Source organism: Bombina bombina, chromosome 6 (assembly GCF_027579735.1).
Source record: "Bombina bombina isolate aBomBom1 chromosome 6, aBomBom1.pri, whole genome shotgun sequence".
Classification (NCBI taxonomy): domain Eukaryota; kingdom Metazoa; phylum Chordata; class Amphibia; order Anura; family Bombinatoridae; genus Bombina; species Bombina bombina.
This window is the reverse complement of record NC_069504.1, coordinates 810,083,598-810,101,662: the sequence shown is the minus strand read 5'-3', so window position 1 is coordinate 810,101,662 and position 18,065 is coordinate 810,083,598. Positions and strand designations below refer to the sequence as shown.

The 18,065-nt window shown below is 44.0% G+C and overlaps 1 protein-coding gene across 3 annotated transcripts in view; it reads right to left on the bottom strand.

Annotated features, from left to right (window-relative positions):
- Positions 1-910: 910 nt before the first annotated feature.
- Positions 911-18,065, bottom strand: part of LOC128663707 (cytosolic purine 5'-nucleotidase-like) — a 326,364-nt gene continuing 309,209 nt past the window's right edge. For 2 of the 3 annotated variants that reach the window (XM_053718156.1, XM_053718154.1), the window contains exons 18-19: positions 4,032-4,071; positions 911-1,325 (exon numbers count right to left, since the gene is read on the bottom strand). In XM_053718156.1, coding sequence (XP_053574131.1) covers positions 1,294-1,325; positions 4,032-4,071 — 72 coding nt within the window. In that variant the 3' untranslated portion in view covers positions 911-1,293. The remainder of the gene's footprint in view (positions 1,326-4,031; positions 4,072-18,065) is intronic. The other variant, XM_053718155.1, reaches the window with a different exon arrangement.

The window sequence follows — 18,065 nt, the reverse complement described above, 5'->3', positions numbered from 1 at the left end:
CTGGTGAAACGCCCCCCCTGCAGACTCGCGGCCAATGAGCCACCAGCAGGGGGTGTCAACCACCCCGATCGTACTTGATAGGGTTGAATTCCGGCGATTCCTGTCTTCCTGCTCAGAGCAGGTGGACAGGGTTATGGAGCAATGGTCTTTAGACCGCTGCTTCATAACTGTTGTTTCTGGCGAGTCTGAAGACTCGCCAGAAACACGGGCCCACAAGCTCAGTTCGGAGCTTGATAAATGGGCCCCTAAATCTGGCTTTGTAAAATGTTACTTCACTGTTGCCTAAAAAGAATATGGCTAGGTATCCCCTTGCTGTATTAAAGGTTTTACTAATAAGGGACTTCTAATCAACTTCTAATGACTTAACTCTCTAAAATTATTTGGTAATAAAGTGGACAATAAAAACTTAATACTTAAAGGGACAGTCTACACCTTAGTCATCTTAAAGTCTTACCTTAGATTAAGCTGCAAATAGCCACCTACACCCCATTCTATATCATGCAGCAGGACGGTAAAAAAGTTATTTTGAAATTAATATTGTTTCTGGCTACTTTGAAATGGCTGCCAAGCTCAACCCACTGATGACATCACAATCTGGGCTGCATTTGGCAACCAATCATAAAAGCCACTCTAGTTAGATTCAACAGACTGTCAATGGTATTCAGCAGAGTACCTAGATGCAGCCCAGATTGTGATGTCATCAGTGGGTGGAACTTGGTTGCCATTTCAAAGTGTCCAGAAACAATATTCTTTTTAAAATACATGTTTTACTGTTTCTGCTGCAGGATCTAGAAAAGGGGTGCAGGGGGCTATTTGCAGTTTAATTTAAGGTAAGACTATAAGATGACTAAGGTGTAGGCTGTACCTGCAATCTTTGATTGTATATATAAAAACTGATATTAAAATTGAATCTGAGATATATATATATATTTAAATCAATGTAAATATTTGCATAGGAAATTAGTACATCAAGTATCCCCGCTTGCTTTCCCCCAGAAATTCTTAATATACAATGTTTCCAATGCACAAAATAATTGTGGGTAAGATATGCAAACACAGATGTAAGCATTGTATATTGATATCTTGTATGACTGTTTAATAAGTTATGTGCTGCTAATGTTGGTGTCTTCTAAACATAAAGGAACCCATTTTCTTAAGAGCTGCCAAAGATCAGTTGAATTCTTTGCAAAAGTCTTTGGGGTTTTAACACAGCCGGTGGGTATAATATTGGAGAACATATTGGAGGTTGACCCGGCTCATACTATGTGAATGGGAGCAGATCAGTCATCATCTTCACTGGTTTCTTGCAGAATCTGTTTTAGTCTCTGTAATAAATATAAAGTATTGGTTACACTAATTATAGAAATTCACACAGTAGACATGAGAAATGTAGTAAAGTTGTAAGTTTCAGTAACTGGGTTATGTCCACAAGTACCAGTAAGTTATTACTAATTATTAATTTCACGTCTACCTGGTAAAGTAAAACACAGCCTTCTCCATTTATCTTGTTCCATTTGCGGGAGATGCTGGATTCTGGTGTTCCCACTAAGTAATATTTATGTGCATTGCTGGTCTTGAGAAGAACACATCAATTGAGCCAATCAGCAACCGCAGTTGGAAGACCCTGCTACTCACTGCCTGTACATGCACATCCACGCAGCACTTATTCTTGTTTAACTCCATTGGGTTTAAACACACAGCGTTGAAAAATCAGTTGTGCCAAAATGACATACTCCAACGAAATAGAGCATGCCATTTTTGTACTACGTTGTCCTTTTAAAGGAAGGAAATGCAAAATAAATAATAAGTCTAAGTTTTTTTTGTATTTTTTTATGTTTCATAATTAAAGGGATACTAAACTAATTTTTTTTTATTTCATGATTCAAAGAAAGCATCCCATTTTCAGCAACTTTCTAATTTACTCCTATTATCAATTTCTCTTCATTCTCTTGCTATCTTTATTTGAAATAGCAGAAATCTAAGTTCAGCACCTGCGTTGCCCTCGCTGATTGGTGGCAAAAATGTAGCCACCAATCCGCAAACACGATCCAGGGTGCAGAACTAAAAATGAGCCGGCTCCTAAGCTTAGATTCCTGATTTTTCAAATAAAGATAGCAAGAGAATGAAGAACATTTGATAATAGGACTAAATTAGAAAGTTGCCTAAAATTGCCTGCTCTATCTGAATTATGAAAGAAAAAAAAATTGGGTTTAGTGTCCCTTTAAGCATTTTACAGTCCAAAGTGTTTCATGTTCCTTTAAATATGATCATTTAATGTTCATTTAGATTTTCAATGAAGTGTTTGAAGGTCGAAAATTATTTTTTTAGCAAGTATGTGCAATTTTGGATATTCGATGTTTGTTTACATAAACAAAAGGCAAATATGGCTGTGGGTAGCTGCGTTTGTCTCTTTCTTGAGCAGATTCATTAAAGGAATAGTCTAGTAAAAAACTTTCTAAATTACTTCTATTATCATTTTTTATTCGTTCTCTTGGAATCTTTATTTGAAAAAGCAAGAATGTAAGCATAGGAGTCGGCCCATTTTTGGTTCACCACCTGGGTAGCACTTTCTGATTAGTGTCTAAATGTAGCCACCAATTAGCAAGCATTACCCAGGGGCTGAACCAAAAATGGGCCGGCTCCTAAGCTTACATTCAAATAAAGATACCAAGAGAATGAAGTAGAATTGACAATAGGAGTAAATTAGAAAGTTGCTTAAAATTGCATGCTCTCTCTGAATCATGAAAGTTTATTTTTTACTAGACTATTCTTTTAATCGAATACACTGATTTTCAAACCTGTCCCCAGGCCTCCCCCAACAGGCCAGGTTTTCAAGATTACCTTGGATGAGAGCGTGTAAAATAACCATGGTTACTAATCAGCTGATTATTTCACTTGTGCTCCAGTTTAGATATGCTCAAAATGTGGTCTGTTAGGGAGGTCTGAGGACAGGCTTGAAAACCAGTGGTCTAATAGTACAACACATAAACATCTGTGCAAATTAAGTGATGCCATATTAGACTAATTAATCTGCTCCGCAAAGAGACACACAACCACCCACACCCATGTTTGGCATTTGTTTATACTAACGAATATAAAATATCTCATTATCCACATACCTACTAAATAGTCATTTTAACCTTCAAACACTTAAAGTGACAGGAAAACCCAACATTTTCTTTTATGATTTGGTTAGAACATACAATTTTCAAATTTACTTCTTTTATCAAAGTTCTTTATTCTCTTTGTTATTCTTTGGTGAAGGAACAGCATTGCACTACTGGCAGCTAGCTGAACACATCTAGTTAGCCAATCACAAGAGACAAATGTGTGCAGGCACCAATCAGCAGCTAGCTTCCATTAGTGTAGGATATGTGCGTATTCTTTTTCAACAAGGGATACCAAGAGAACAAAGCACATTTAAGTGTGTCTTAAAATCGCATACTCTATCTGAATCATGCAATTTTAATTTTGACTTTCCTATCCCTTTAATTGCAAATCTAAATGAAAATTGAATGATTATGTTTAAAGGGATATGAAAACGCTTTGGAATACAAAATACTTAAATATGCAAGTTAAAAAAACAAACGTTGCCTCTTTTTCCTTTAAAAGGACAACGCAGTACAAAAATTTCATGCTCCATTTCGTTAGAGTATGTCATTTTTGCACTACTAATTTTTCAACTCTGTTCTGCGTGGGAGGTGCTTGCACAACCTGTGATTAGCAGGGTCTTCTGTTGCTGGTTTTCTCAATTGGTGTGTCCTTCTCAGGACCAGCAATTCTCTCTGAGGCTTCTGAGCATGACTTTACCTTTGTGTTTTACTCTGTTGCAAGGGTTAAATACAAATTATTTGAGGGTCAGTAGTGCAAAAATTACAAAATACTTTTATTATTATATGATCATAAAGTAATAGACCATACAATTTTTTTGCATTAGAATGTCCCTTTAATTTAAAGGTACAGTGTACTGGGATTTTTTCTCTCTCCATTTTACCTGCTGGTATTAAATTGTTTACAGATAGCTCCTTTACCTTGATTTTGAAATAGCTGTTTTGAATGTTGTGTCCCCACCTATATTGAAAATATCAAGAAAAGCTACGTAAATGAGAAGGTTTAGTAAAAAAAATCATACTCCCTGCATGGGGGTTGGACAGGGGGCTACTAAAAACAAAATTTATGCTTACCTAATAAATTTATTTATTTCCGGATATGGAGATTCCATGACATCATTCAATTACTAGTGGGAATATCACTCCTGGCCAGCAGGAGGAGGCAAAGAGCACCACAGCAAAGCTGTTAAGTGTCACTCCCCTACCCATAATCCCAGTAATTTGAACGAAGGGAAATGGAAAAAGAATAACACAAAAATGTAGAAGTGCCTGAGGTTTAGTAAAAAATAACTGTCCTAATAAAGGGTGGGGTTGTGGACTCTCCATATCCGTAAAGAAAGAAATGTATCAGGTAAGCATACATTTTGTTTTCTTTCCTAAGATAAGGAGAGTCCAAGACGTCATTCAATTACTAGTGGGAACCAATACCCAAGCTAGAGGACACAGAATGAACAGGGAGGGAGAACAAAACAGGCAGACCTAAACAGAAGGCACCACTGCTTGAAGAACCTTTCTCCCAAAAAAGGCCTCAGCCGAGGCAAAAGTATCAAATTTGGAAAATTTGGAAAAAGTATGCAGAGAGGACCAAGTTCCAGCCTTGCAAAGCTGTTCCACAGAAGCTTCATCTTTGAAAGCCCAAGAAGAGAAGACAGCCCTAGTGGAATAAGCTGCAATTCTCTCAGGAGGCTGCTGTCCAGCAGTCTCTTAAGCAAAATGAATCATACTTCTCAACCAGAGGGAAAGAGAAGTAGAAGTAGCCTTCTGACGCTTTCGCTTTCCTGAGAAACAAACAAACAGGGCAGAAGACTGGTGAAAATCCTTAGTCACCTGCAGATTGAATTTTAGAGCACGCACAACATCCAAGTTGTCCAACAGACGTTCTTTATGAGAAGAAGGATTGGGACAGAGAAAAGAAACAAGAATTTCCTGATTAATATTTCTATCCGAAACCATTTTAGGAAGAAACCCCAATTTAGTACGAAGAACCTCCTTATCCGCATGAAAGATAAGGTAAGGCAAATCACACTGCAAAGCCGAGAGTTTTGAAACTCTCCGAGCAGAAGAGATAGCAATAAGAAACAAAACCTTCCAAGATAGCAACTTAATATCTATGGAATGCATTGGCTCAAACGGAGCCTGCTGCAAAACTTTAAAAACAAGATTAAGGCTCCAAGGAGGAGCAACAGGTTTAAACACAGGCCTGATTCTGACCAGGGCCTGACAAAAAGATTGAACATCTGGCACATTCGCCAGACGCTTGTGTAACAAAATAGATCATGCAGAAATCTGACCTTTCAGAGAACTGACTGACAACCCTTTCTCCAGACCTTCCTGGAGAAAAGACAATTCTAGGAATCCTGACCCTGCTCCAAGAGTAGCCCTTAGATTCACACCAATAAAGGTATTTACTCCATACCTTATGGTAAATTTTTCGAGTAACAGACTTGCGAGCCTGGATCTTGGTCTCAATGACTGAGTCATTAGACAGAACTAAACGTTCAATCTCCAAGCAGTCAGCTTCAGAGAAACGAGATTTGGATGGAGGAATGGACCCTGAGTTAGAAGGTCCTTCCTCAGAGGAAGCTTTCAAGGAGGCAGAGAAGACATCTTCACTAGGTCTGCATACCAGATCCCACGAGACCATGCAGGAGCTATTAGAATTACCGATGCTCTCTCTTGTTTGATACAAGAAATAACTCGTGGAAGGAGCGCATATGTAGGAAACAGATATGCTAGACCAAAATCCCAAGGAACCGCCAGAGCATCTATCAGAGCGGCCTGAGGATCTCTTGACCTTGAACCATGCTTTGGAAGCTTGGAGTTCTGCCGAGACGCCATCCGATCCAACTCTGGCATCCCCTATTTAAAGGTTAACCTGGAGAACACCTCCGGATGGAGAGCCCACTCCCCGGATGAAATGTCTTCTCAGTAAATCTGTTTCCCAGTTCTCCACTCCAGGAATGTGGATGGCAGATAGACAACAATTGTGAGCTTCTGCCCACTGAATAATCCATGCCACCTCCTTCATGGCTAAGAAACTCAGAGTTCCTCCATGGTGGTTGATGTAAGCCACTGAGGTGATGTTGTCCGACTGAAACCTGATAAACCGTGCTAAGGACAATTGAGGCCAAGCCATCAGAATATTTTAAATCGCTCTCAACTCTAAGATGTTTATCGGGAGAGCAGACTCCTCCTGAGTCCATAGTCCCTGTGCCTTTAATAAATCCCAGACTGCTCCCCAGCCTAGCACGCTGGTGTCCATGTTCACAATCAACCAGGAAGTTCTCCGGAAGCATGTGCCCTGAGACAGATGGTCCTGAGAAAGCCACCAAGGGAGAGAGTCTCTTGTTGACTGGTCTAGATCTATCCTCTGAGACCGATCCGAATAGTCTCCGTTCCATTGCCTGAGCATGCATAATTGCAGAGCTCTCAAATGGAATTGAGCAAAGGGAATGATGTCCATGGAGGCGACCATCAGACAAATTACCTCCATACATTGAGCCACTGATGGCCAAAAAGTAGACTGAACAGAGAGGCAAGAGAAGAGAATTTTGGATTTTGTGACCTCTGTCAGAAAATTTTTCATAGATTATGGTCCCTAAGAAAACCACCCTTGTAACTAGAACAAGGCAACTCTTTTCCAGATTCACTTTCCAACCATGGGGACGAAGAAAAGACAACAAGATCTCTGTATGAGAGTTTGCTTGTTGAAAAGATGGCGCCTGAACCAATATGTCGTCCAGGTATGGCGCCACTGCAATTTCCCGAGGCCTGATCACTGCCAAGAGAGCCCCCAGAACCTTTGAGAAAATTCTGGGAGCTGTGGCAAGGCCAAAACGGAAGAGCCACAAACTGAAAGTGTTTGTCTAGAAAGGCGAATCTCAGGAATTTGTGATGATCCCTGTGAATGGGAACATGAACTGACCCTCTTGGACTAAAGGAAGAATCGAACGAATGGTTTCCATTTTGAAGGACGGTGCCCTGAGAAACTTGTAGAGGCACTTTAGGTCTAAAATGGGTCAAAAAGTTCCCTCTTTTTTTGGGAACCATGAACAGATTTGAATAGAATCCTAGACCTTGTTCCCTTACTGGAACTATCACTCCCAGGGAGGAAAGGTCCTGAACGCAGTTTAAGAATGCCTCTCTTTTTACCTGGTCTACAGATAATCGAGAGGTGGAATTTGCCCCTGGGAGGGAAAGTTTTGAATTCTATTTTGTAACCCTGAGATACTATGTCTACAGCCCAAGGATCTGGGACATCTCGTCTCCATGCTTGACAAAACAGAGAAATTTTGCCCCCTACTTGATCCGAACTCGGACCGGGGGCCGACCCTTCATGCTGACTTAGACTCAGCTGATGGTTTCTTTGATTGCACCCCCTTATTCCAAGACTGGGCTTCCAAGAAGACTAGGACTGCTCCTGCTTGGAAGAGGGAGAGGAAGACTTTTGACCTTTGAAGTTACAAAAGGAACAAAAATTACTTTGACGTCCTTTGAGTCTGTTCTTCTTGTCTTGCGGTAGAAAATACCCTTTTCCACTCATAATATCAGAAATTACTACTACCAGACCAGGTCCGAACAAGGTCTTAGCCTTGTAAGAAAGTGCCAGAAGCTTGGACTTAGAGCTATCATCAGCTGACCAAAATTTTAGCCACAATGCCCTGCGGGCTAGGACAATGAAGCCAGACATCTTGGCTCCCAGTCTAATAACTTGCATGTTAGCATCAGAAATAAAGGAATTGGCTAGTTTGAGAGCCTTAATCCATCTTGTATCACCTCCAACAGAGTCGCTACTAAAATTGATTCAGACAAGGCATCGCAACAATAAGATGCCGCACTTACTATTGTGGCAATACAACTGCAGCTTGCCATTGAATACCTTGATGAACATCTTCTTCAAATAAGCTTCCAGCTTTTTGTCCTTGGGATCCTTAAAGGGGCAGCTATCCTCTATAGGGATCGTAGTTCTCTTAGCCAGAGTAGAAATAGCCCCTTCTACTTAAGGCACCGTGCGCCAAGAATCTATAATGCAGTCAGCAACAGGAAACATCTTTTTAAATACAGGAGACGGGGAGAAAGGAATCCCTTGCTTCTCCCATTCCTGTGAAATAATCTCTGTCACACGGTCTGGGACAGGAAAAACTTCCACAGAGGAAGAAACATCATAGTATTTATTAAGTTTACTAGACTTCTTCGGGGTTGACAACGACAGAAGAATCGCAGTCTTCCAAAGTAGCCAATACCTCCTTTAACAGTACACGAAGGTTAAATCCGAAGTTTTTTTCTTCAGTATCAGATGAAGGAATAATACTGTCTGAATCTGAGCTTTCACCCTCAGAGGCTACCGGCGTATCCTCCTCATCAGACTGATGAGGGAGGGCAACCTGTGTAGCAGTAGGTGGAACAGAAACCTTACTATCTGAATGTCTAATTTTCATCTTGCGTTTTCCCAGCATAGGAAAAGCAGATAATGCCGCAGATACAGCAGAAGATACCTGTGCAGCAAAATCTGCAGGCAAATAAACCCCTCCAGGAGGCTGAGAGGAACTGCAGGGCACTGTATGTAACGCCATAAAGGCTTGGGACATTTGAAGAGAAAGCTGTGGCATTGCCTGAACAGCATCATCCTGATAGACATTGGGCTCAAAGGGCAACAATTTATCTTTAAATTGAAGTGTTCTAGCTAAGCATGCAGCACAGAATTGCATAGGCAAAACAATTTGTGCCTCTAGGCATAACAAGCATTTGTCAAAAAACAAAGGTCCATGTCCCCAATACTAAATAAAAAAATCCCCAAATTGTAGAATTTTTTTAAATACACTGTCACTAAGAATTTTTAATACCACAATTTGGCTGCCAGAAGTCTCTAAAACGATTGTATACTAGATCGACACTTAAGAGACTGAAATTCAATGATGCTGCTCCGCTTCGTGAATATCCGACAGCGGAGAGAAGTCACATGACCGGCAGAGAGAGGAAGCTACACAGCAAGTAAAAAGCACTCATTTCCCTCAGCCTACAACATAAGTTGCAATTAGCTGCAGCTGGTTTCAAATTCAAGCAATTTTTCAGTGTCAGTGTGCCAGGAATCAGACTGAGACGAGAAGTGCAAAAATAATCACACCTTTATTAATAGCAAAAATAATAAAAAGTCCACAAGTCAAATAACAAGCCAGGAGTCAAAACCGGAGCTGGTAGTCTGATGAGCCGAGTCAGGATCCAAAGGAGGAACTAGGAGAACAGCAAAGTCAGGAACAAGCCAGGGATCAGGAACCAGAAGAGATGTCAGGCTAGCCAGGTAATACACAGGAACTCACAAACAGGTCTGAGACAATGCAAGGGCAAAGCATACTGAACAGAGGCCCTTTAAATAATAAGGCATGACATCACACTTCTGAGACTGCAACCTGTCTCACACGGATGATGTGAAACAGTCTGGCCATAAGAGGGCGTGCAGGAAATGAGCAGCATCACACACTCAACACCAGATTAAGCAAGAAAAGGTGAGCAAAATGGCTGCCAGCAGCACATGGCAAACAAGGCAGGGAAAAAAACCCTGACAGTGCCCTCCCCTCAATGACCCCTCGTCCGTGGGAGCACAAAAGGTTTATTGGGGAAACGGGCATGGAAGGCAAAGAGAAGGGCAGGAGCATGAACATCAGAGGAGGGAACCCATGAACACTCCTCAGGACCGTAGCCCCTCCAGTAAACGAAATACTGTACGCGGCCCATGGACATACGAGAGTCAATAATGCTGCTGACCTCATATTCTTCATGTTGTCAACAGAGATTGGACGGGACGAGGCAACACAGTGGTAAACCGATTACAAACCAATGGTTTCAAGAGGGAGATATGAAAAACATTGGAGTTACACATTGCAGGAGGAGGGTCAAAAGCGTAGGTGTCAGGGTGCCAGGAATCAGACTTAGACGAGAAGTGCAAAAATAATCACACCTTTATTAATAACAAAAAAATAATAAAAAGTCATCAAGTCAAATAAGCCAGGAGACAAAACCAGAGCTGGAATCAGGAACAAGGAAAACAGCAGAGTCAGGAACAAGCCAGGGATCAGGAACCAGGAAGGACGTCAGACAGCCAGGTAATACACAGGAACTCTCACAAACAGGTCTGAGACAACACAAAGGCAAAGCATACTGAACAGAGGCCCTTTAAATAATAACACATGGCAAACAAAACAGGGGAAAAAACCCTGACAGTACCCTCCCCTCAACGACCCCTCCCCCGCGGGAGGACAAAAGGCTTATTGGGGAAATGGGCTTGGAAGGCACGGAGGAGGGCGGGAGCATGAACATCAGAGGAGGGAGCCCAAGAACGCTCCTCCGGACCGTAGCCCCTCCAGTGAACCAAATACTGTACACAGCCCCTAGACATACGAGAGTCAATAATGCTGCTGACCTCATACTCCTCATGGTTGTCAACAAAGATAGGATGGGGACGAGGCAACACAGTGGTAAACCGATTACAAACCAATGGTTTCAAGAGGGAGACATGAAAAATATTGGAGATGCGCATTGCAGGAGGAAGGTCAAGAGCGTAGGCCACATGATTGACCCGTCTGAGTATTCGAAAAGGACCAACATAATGGGGAGCCAGTTTATTGGAATGCACACGAAGGTTCAAGTTGCGGGAGGACAGCCAAACTCTCTCACCAACCTGGTAGGAAGGCGCTGGCAGACGCCTACGATCAGCCTGGAACTTTTGGTGCTGGATAAAACGATGAAGGCAATCCTAAATCTGCACCCACGTGGAACGGAGTTGCCGGAGATGCTCCTCCAAAGCCGGAATACCCTGAGACATGAATGAATGGGGCAACAAGGATGGTTGAAACCCATAATTCGCCATGAACGGGGATAACTTGGAGGAAGCATTAATAGCACAATTACGAGCAAACTCTGCCCAAGGTAACAGTTCAGACCAATTATTGTGGTGATCTGAGACATAGCAATGGAGGAACTGTTCCATAGCTTGATTTGACCGTTCTGCAGCCCCATTGGATTGAGAATGATATGCCGAGGAGAAGGAAAGCTGGATTCCCATTTGAGCACAAAAGGAACGCCGAAATCTGGAGACAAACTGGCTAACCCATGTAAACGGAAGACCTCCCGGGCAAAAATTGAAGCAAGCTCCTGAGCGGTAGGCAACTTCATCAAGGGAATGCAATGTGACATTTTAGAAAAGCGGTCAACCACCATAAGGATAACAGTATTGCCATTGGAAACAGGGAGCTTGACAATGAAGTCCATGGAAAGATGTGTCCAAGGACGCTCACCATTAGCAATAGGTTGAAGAAGACCCACAGGAAGATGTCGAGGAGGAGGCAACATACGCAGCAACATCAGAACGAAGACCTGGCCACCAGAATTGTCAAGTGACAGACCAAATCATTTGGTTCTTGCCTGAGTGACCTGCGGCTTTATGATAGTGGTAAGTGTGCAAAAGTTTAGTTCGAAGATTCTCAGGAACAAAACATTACCACTAGGTTTCTCAGGAGGTGCATTGGTTTGTGCAGCCAGGATCTCCTCCCCCAAGGGAGAAGACAAATTAGTATGTATGGTAGCTAAAATATGGTCAGGAGCTATAACAGGAGTAGGTACAGACTCCTCCTTGGACAGAGGTGAAAATTGTCGAGAGAGGGCATCAGCCCTAACATTCTTACTACCAGGCAGGTAGGAGACCACATAATTAAACCGAGACAAAAATAGCACCCATCTGGCCTGTCGGGCCGATAAACGTTTTGCTTCAGATACATAAGTTAAATCCTTGTGGTCAGTAAGGATGAGCACTGGCACGCTAGTACCCTCGAGAAGATGCCTCCATTCCTTGAGTGCCAAAATTATGGCCAGTAATTCCCTGTCGCCAATTTCATAATTGCACTCCGCTGGAGACAGTTTCTTAGAGAAGAAACCACACGGATGCAAGGAACCATCAGACGTAGGACGTTGAGACAAGAGGTCACCTACTCCACTCTCAGACACATCGACCTCAAGAACAAAAGGCAGGACAGGGTTAGGATGAGCCAGAACTGAAGCGGCAGCAAAGGAAGTCTTAAGACTATCAAAGGCCTTAATGGCAGTAGGTGACCAATGGAGTGGATCATTCTCTTTACGGGTCATGTCTGTGATAGGTTTGACCAAAGAAGAAAAGTTTTTAATAAACTTTCTATAGTAATTGGCGAACCCCAAAAAACGTTGAATAGACTGAAGACCAACTGGGCGAGGCCACTGCAGAGCTGCAGATAACTAGTCAGGATCCATGGAGAACCCTGCAACGGAGATAACATAACCTAGGAAGCTACTTGAGTCTGATGGAACTCACATTTCTCGAGTTTACAAAACAGGCAGTTCTCACGTAGTCTCTGAAGAACTCGTGTAACATCAGAATGATGAGGATGTCGTCTAAGTACACCACAACACAACACACTGTTGCAACATATCTCATAGGACATCATTAATGAATTCATGGAAAACAGCAGGAGCATTACATAGGCCAAATGGCATTACAAGATACTCATAATGCCTGCTCCTGGTGTTAAATGCTGTTTTCCATTTGTGGCCCTCCTTGATCCTAGCGAGATTGTACGCTCCTCTCAAATAAAGTTTAGTAAAGACCGTAGCTCCCTTGAGATGGTCAAAGAGTTCCATAATGAGAGGAATAGGGTAAGCATTCTTAATGGTAAGACGATTAAGACCCCTATAATCGATGCATGGTCTTAACTCGCCACCCTTTTTCTTCACAAAGAAGAAGCCAGCCCCTGCATGAGAGCAGGATTTGTGGATGATCCCCCGCGACAGCATCGCCAACATACTCCTCCATAGCACAATTCTCTGCAACAGACAGAGTGTAAACCTGGCCCCGAGGAGGAATGGCTCCGGGTTGCAGGTCTATGACACAATTGTAAGACCGGTAAGGAGGCAACGTACCAGCACACACCTTGTCAAAAAAGTCTAGGAACTCTTGGTACTCCTCTGGCAATTGAGATACCGAAGAAGTGCACAAGACTTTAGCTGGTTTCCGAAGACAAGTGGAAATACATTGAGGGGACCACGACAAAATTTCGGACCTGCGCCAGTCGAGACTGGGATTGTGCTTCTGGAGCCAGGGATAACCCAGAACAACCGGAAAATGCGGAGAGTTTATCACCTGGAACTGGAGGGTTTCAAAATGGAGAGCCCCAACAGCCATGGACAACGGAGCAGTTTTGTGAGTAACGAGCGTGGGCTGAAGGGGCCTCCCATCAATGGCCTCAATAGCAAGTGGAACGGACCGAGGCAAAACAAGAATGGAGTGCTTTGATACAAAAGCACTGTCAATGAAATAGCCCGCAGCACCGGAGTCAAAAAGAGCCTGGTTGACTATGGAGGAGTCCACCCAGGAAAGGACAACCATGACCAAAGGTTTCTCCTTAAGCGGTTCCGGGGACGAGGATAAACCACCCAAGGTCTGCCCCCGACAGGACCTTAGGTGTGAGCGTTTCCCGGCCGTGTAGGACAAGACTTCAAAAGGTGGCCCTGTAACCCACAATAGAGACAGAGCCCCTTCCTCCTCCTAAAGGCCCTCTCCGCCATGGAGAGACACGTGAATCCCAACTGCATCGGCTCAGCAGTACCTAGTGACTCAGACAAGGAGGCATGGGAGGAGAGGGAGGCATGGGTGGGAACCAACACGTAGGAGACAATGGAACAGGAGGCTTCCACAAGCGCTCCTTGAAAGAGGGCCTCTCTCTGAGTCTGATGTCAATTAGGATCAAAAAAGACACCAATGCCTCGAGATCCTTTGGTAAATCTCTGGCAGCAACTTCGTCTTTAATCGCATCAGAGAGCTCATGAAAGAAGGCGGCAACAAGGGCTTCATTGTTCCAACCAACCTCTGCGGCAAGCGTACAGAACTCAATAGCAGATCTTATACCTTGCTGAATGGACATGAGTTGTTTAGCAGCAGAGGAGGAGCGAGCCGCAACATCAAATACCGTTCGAAAGGAGGCCACAAATTCAGGGTAATTTGAAATCACAGGTTTATTAGTCTCCCACAAGGGATTAGCCCAGGCAAGAGCTGTGTCAGAGTAACAAGATGAGAAATCCCACCTTAGCTCTGTCAGAGGGAAACGCCTGAGGTAACATCTCAAAGTAAATGCCCACCTGGTTCAAAAACTCTCTGCACTGAATAGGATCGCCTCCATATCGCTGAGGTAGAGGTGCAGAACTGGACATGCTCCTGGTAGGACTAGGTGCAGCAGCGGAAACAGGAGCAGCCATAACTTGTGGGACACTTTGGTCCAAATGTGCAGTGCGAGTCAGCAGGGTTTGCAGGGCTAGTGCAAATTGATCCAAGCGGTGATCCTGTTCATCCATCCTGGAAATGATGGCAGGCAAAGGTGGATTATTAGCACCATCAGGATTCATGGCCTTTGCGTAATGTCAGGGTGCCAGGAATCAAACTGAGACGAGAAGTGCAAAAATAATCACACCTTTATTAATAACAAAAAAATAATAAAAAGTCCACAAGTCAAATAACAAGCCAGGAGTCAAAACCAGAGCTGGTAGTCAGACGAGCCGAGTCAGGAGCCAAAGCGAATAGTCAGACGAGCCAGAATCAGGAACAAGCCAGGGATCAGGAACCAGGAAGGACGTCAGACAGCCAGGTAATACACAGGAACTCTCACAAACTGGTCTGAGACAACGCAAAGGCAAAGCATACTGAACAGAGGCCCTTTAAATAATAAGTGATATTATTCTGAGACTGCATCCTGTCTCACACAGATAATGCACACCAGTCTGGCCATAAAAGGAAGTGCAGGAAATAAGCAGCATCCCCCACAATGCACCATAGTCAGCAAGAGAGGTGAGTAAAATGACTGCAAGCAGCACATGGCAAACAAAACAGGGAAAAATCCCTGACAGTAGGCCACAGGATTGACCCATCTGAGTATCCAAAAAGGACCAACATAACGGGGAACCAGTTTATTGGAAGGCACACGAAGGTTCAAGTTGCGGGACGACAGCCAAACCCTCTCACCAACCTGGTAGAAAGGTGCAGGCAGACGCCTACGATCAGAGTGGAACTTTTGGCGCTGTATAGAACGATGAAGGCAATCCTGAATTTGCACCCATGTGGAATGGAGTTGCTGGAGATGCTCCTCAAAAGCCGGAATACCCTGAGACATGAATGAATCGGGCAACAAGGATGGTTGAAACCCATAATTCACCATGAACTGGGAGGAAGCATTAATAGCACTATTACGAGCAAACTCTGCCCAAGGTAACAGTTCAGACCAATTATTGTGGTGATCTGAAACATAGCAATGGAGGAACTGTTCCAGAGCTTGATTAGAAGTTCCGCAGCCCCATTGGATTGAGGGTGATATGCCAAGGAGAAGGAAAGCTGGATCCCCATTTGAGCACAAAAGGAGCACCAAAATCTGGAGACAAACTGGCTACCCCGGTCCGACACTATCTCCTTGGGTAACCCATGTAAACGGAAGACCTCCCAGGCAAAAACTGAAGCAAGCTCCTAAGCAGTAGGCAACTTCTTCAAGGGAATGCAATGTGACATTTTAGAAAAACGGTCAACCACCATTAGGATAACAGTATTGCCATTGGAAACAGGGAGCTTGACAATGAAGTCCATGGAAAAATGTGTCCAAGGACGCTCACCATTAGCAATAGGTTGAAGAAGACCCACAGGTAGATGTCGAGGAGACTTATTCTGTGCACAGACTGAGCAGGAGGCAACATACGCAGCAACTTCAGAACGAAGACCTCACCACCAGAATTGTCGAGTGACAGACCAAATCATTTGGTTCTTGACCGGGTGACCTGCGGCTTTAGGATAGTGGTAAGTGTGCAATAGTTAAGTTTGAAGATTCTCAGGTACAAAGCACTTACCACTAGGTTTCTCAGGAGGTGCATTGGTTTGTGCAGCCTGGATCTCCTCCCCTAAGGGAGAAGTCAAATTAGTACGTATGGTGGCCAAAATATGGTCAGGAGGTATAACTGGAAAAGGTACAGACTCCTCCTTGGACAGAGGCGAAAATTGACAAGAGAGGTTATCAGCCCTAACATTCTTACTACCAGGCAGGTAGGAAACCACATAATTAAACCAAGACAAAATTAGCGCCCATCTGGCCTGTCGGGGCGACAAACATTTTGCTTCAGATAGATAAGTTAAATTCTTGTGGTCAATAAGAATGAGCACTGGTACGCTAGTACCCTCGAGAAGGTGCCTCCATTCCTTGAGTGCCAAAATTATGGCTAGTAATTCCCTGTCCCCAATTTCATAATTGCACTCCGTCGGAGACAATTTCTTAGAGAAGAAACCACACGGATGCAAGGAACTGTCAGACGTAGGACGTTGAGACAAAAGAGGGCACCTACTCCAGTCTCAGATGCATCAACCTCAAGAACGAAGGGCAGGACAGGGTTAGGATGAGCCAGAATTGGAGCGGCAGCAAAGGCAGTCTTAAGACTCTCAAACGCTTTATTGGCAGTAGGTGACCAATGGAGTGGATCATTCTCCTTACGGGTCATGTCAGTGATAGGTTTGACTAAGGAAGAAAAGTTTTTAATAAACTTCCTATAGTAATTGGCAAAGCCCAAAAAATGTTGAATAGAGCGAGGCCACTGCAGGACTGCAGACAACTTGTCAGGATCTATGGAGAACCCTGCAATGGAGATTACATAACCTAGGAAGGTTACTTGAGTATGATGGAACTCACATTTCTCGAGTTTACAAAACAGGCCGTTCTCACGTAGTCTCTGAAGTACCCGTGTAACATCAGAACGATGAGCCTCAAGAGTGGGTGAGTGAGTGTATGAGGATATCGTCTAAGTCTAAGATGAAGCCAGCCCCTGCAGGAGAGCAGGATTTGCGGATGAATCCCTGTGACAGAGCATCGGCAACATACTCCGCCATAGCATAATTCTCTGCAACCGAGAGAGGGTAAATCCGTCCCCAAGGTGGAATAGCTCCGGGTTGCAGGTCTATGGCACAATCGTAAGACCGGTGAGGAGGCAATGTACCAGCACGCACCTTGTCAAAAATGTCTTGGAACTCTTGGTACTCATCAGGCAATTGAGATACCAAAGAAGTGCACAGGACTTTGACTTGTTTCCGAAGACAAGAGGAAATACATTGCGGAGACAATGACAATATTTTGGACCTACGCCAGTCGAGACTGGGATTGTGCTTTTGCAGCCAAGGATAACCCAGAACAACCGGAAAATGCGGAGAGTTAATCACCTGAAACTGGAGGGTTTCAAAATGGAGAACCCCAACAGCCATGGATAACAGAGTGGTTTCGTGAGTAACGAGTGCTGGCTGAAGGGGCCTGCCATCAATGGCCTCAATAGCAAGCGGAATGGACCGAGGCAATACAGGAATGGAGTGCTGTGATACAAAAGCACTGTCAATGAAATAGCCTGCAGCACCGGAGTCAACAAGAGCCTGGGTGACTATGGAGGAGTCCACCCAGCAAAGGACAACCGTGACCAAAGGTTTCTCCTTTAGTGGTTCCGGGGATGAGGATAAACCACCCAAGGTCTGCCCCCGATAGGACCCTAGGTGCGAGCTTTTAACCCGCCGTGTATTACAAGAATTTAAAAGGTGGCCCTGTAATCCGCAATAGATGCAGAGCCCCTCCCTCCTCCTAAAGGCCCTCTCCACCGTGGAGAGACGCCTGAATCCCAACTGCATCGGCACAGCAGTACCTGGTGACTCAGGACCCGGAGACATGGGAGGAGAGGGAGGCATGGGTGGGAATGATAATGTAGAAGACAACGGAACAGGAGGCTTCTGCAAGCGCTCCTTGAAAGAAGGCCTCTCTCTGAGTCCGATGTCAATTAGGATTAAAAAAAGACACCAAAGCCTAGAGATCCTCTGGTAAATCTCTGGCAGCAACTTCGTCTTTAATCGCATCAGAGAGCCCATCAAAGAAGGCA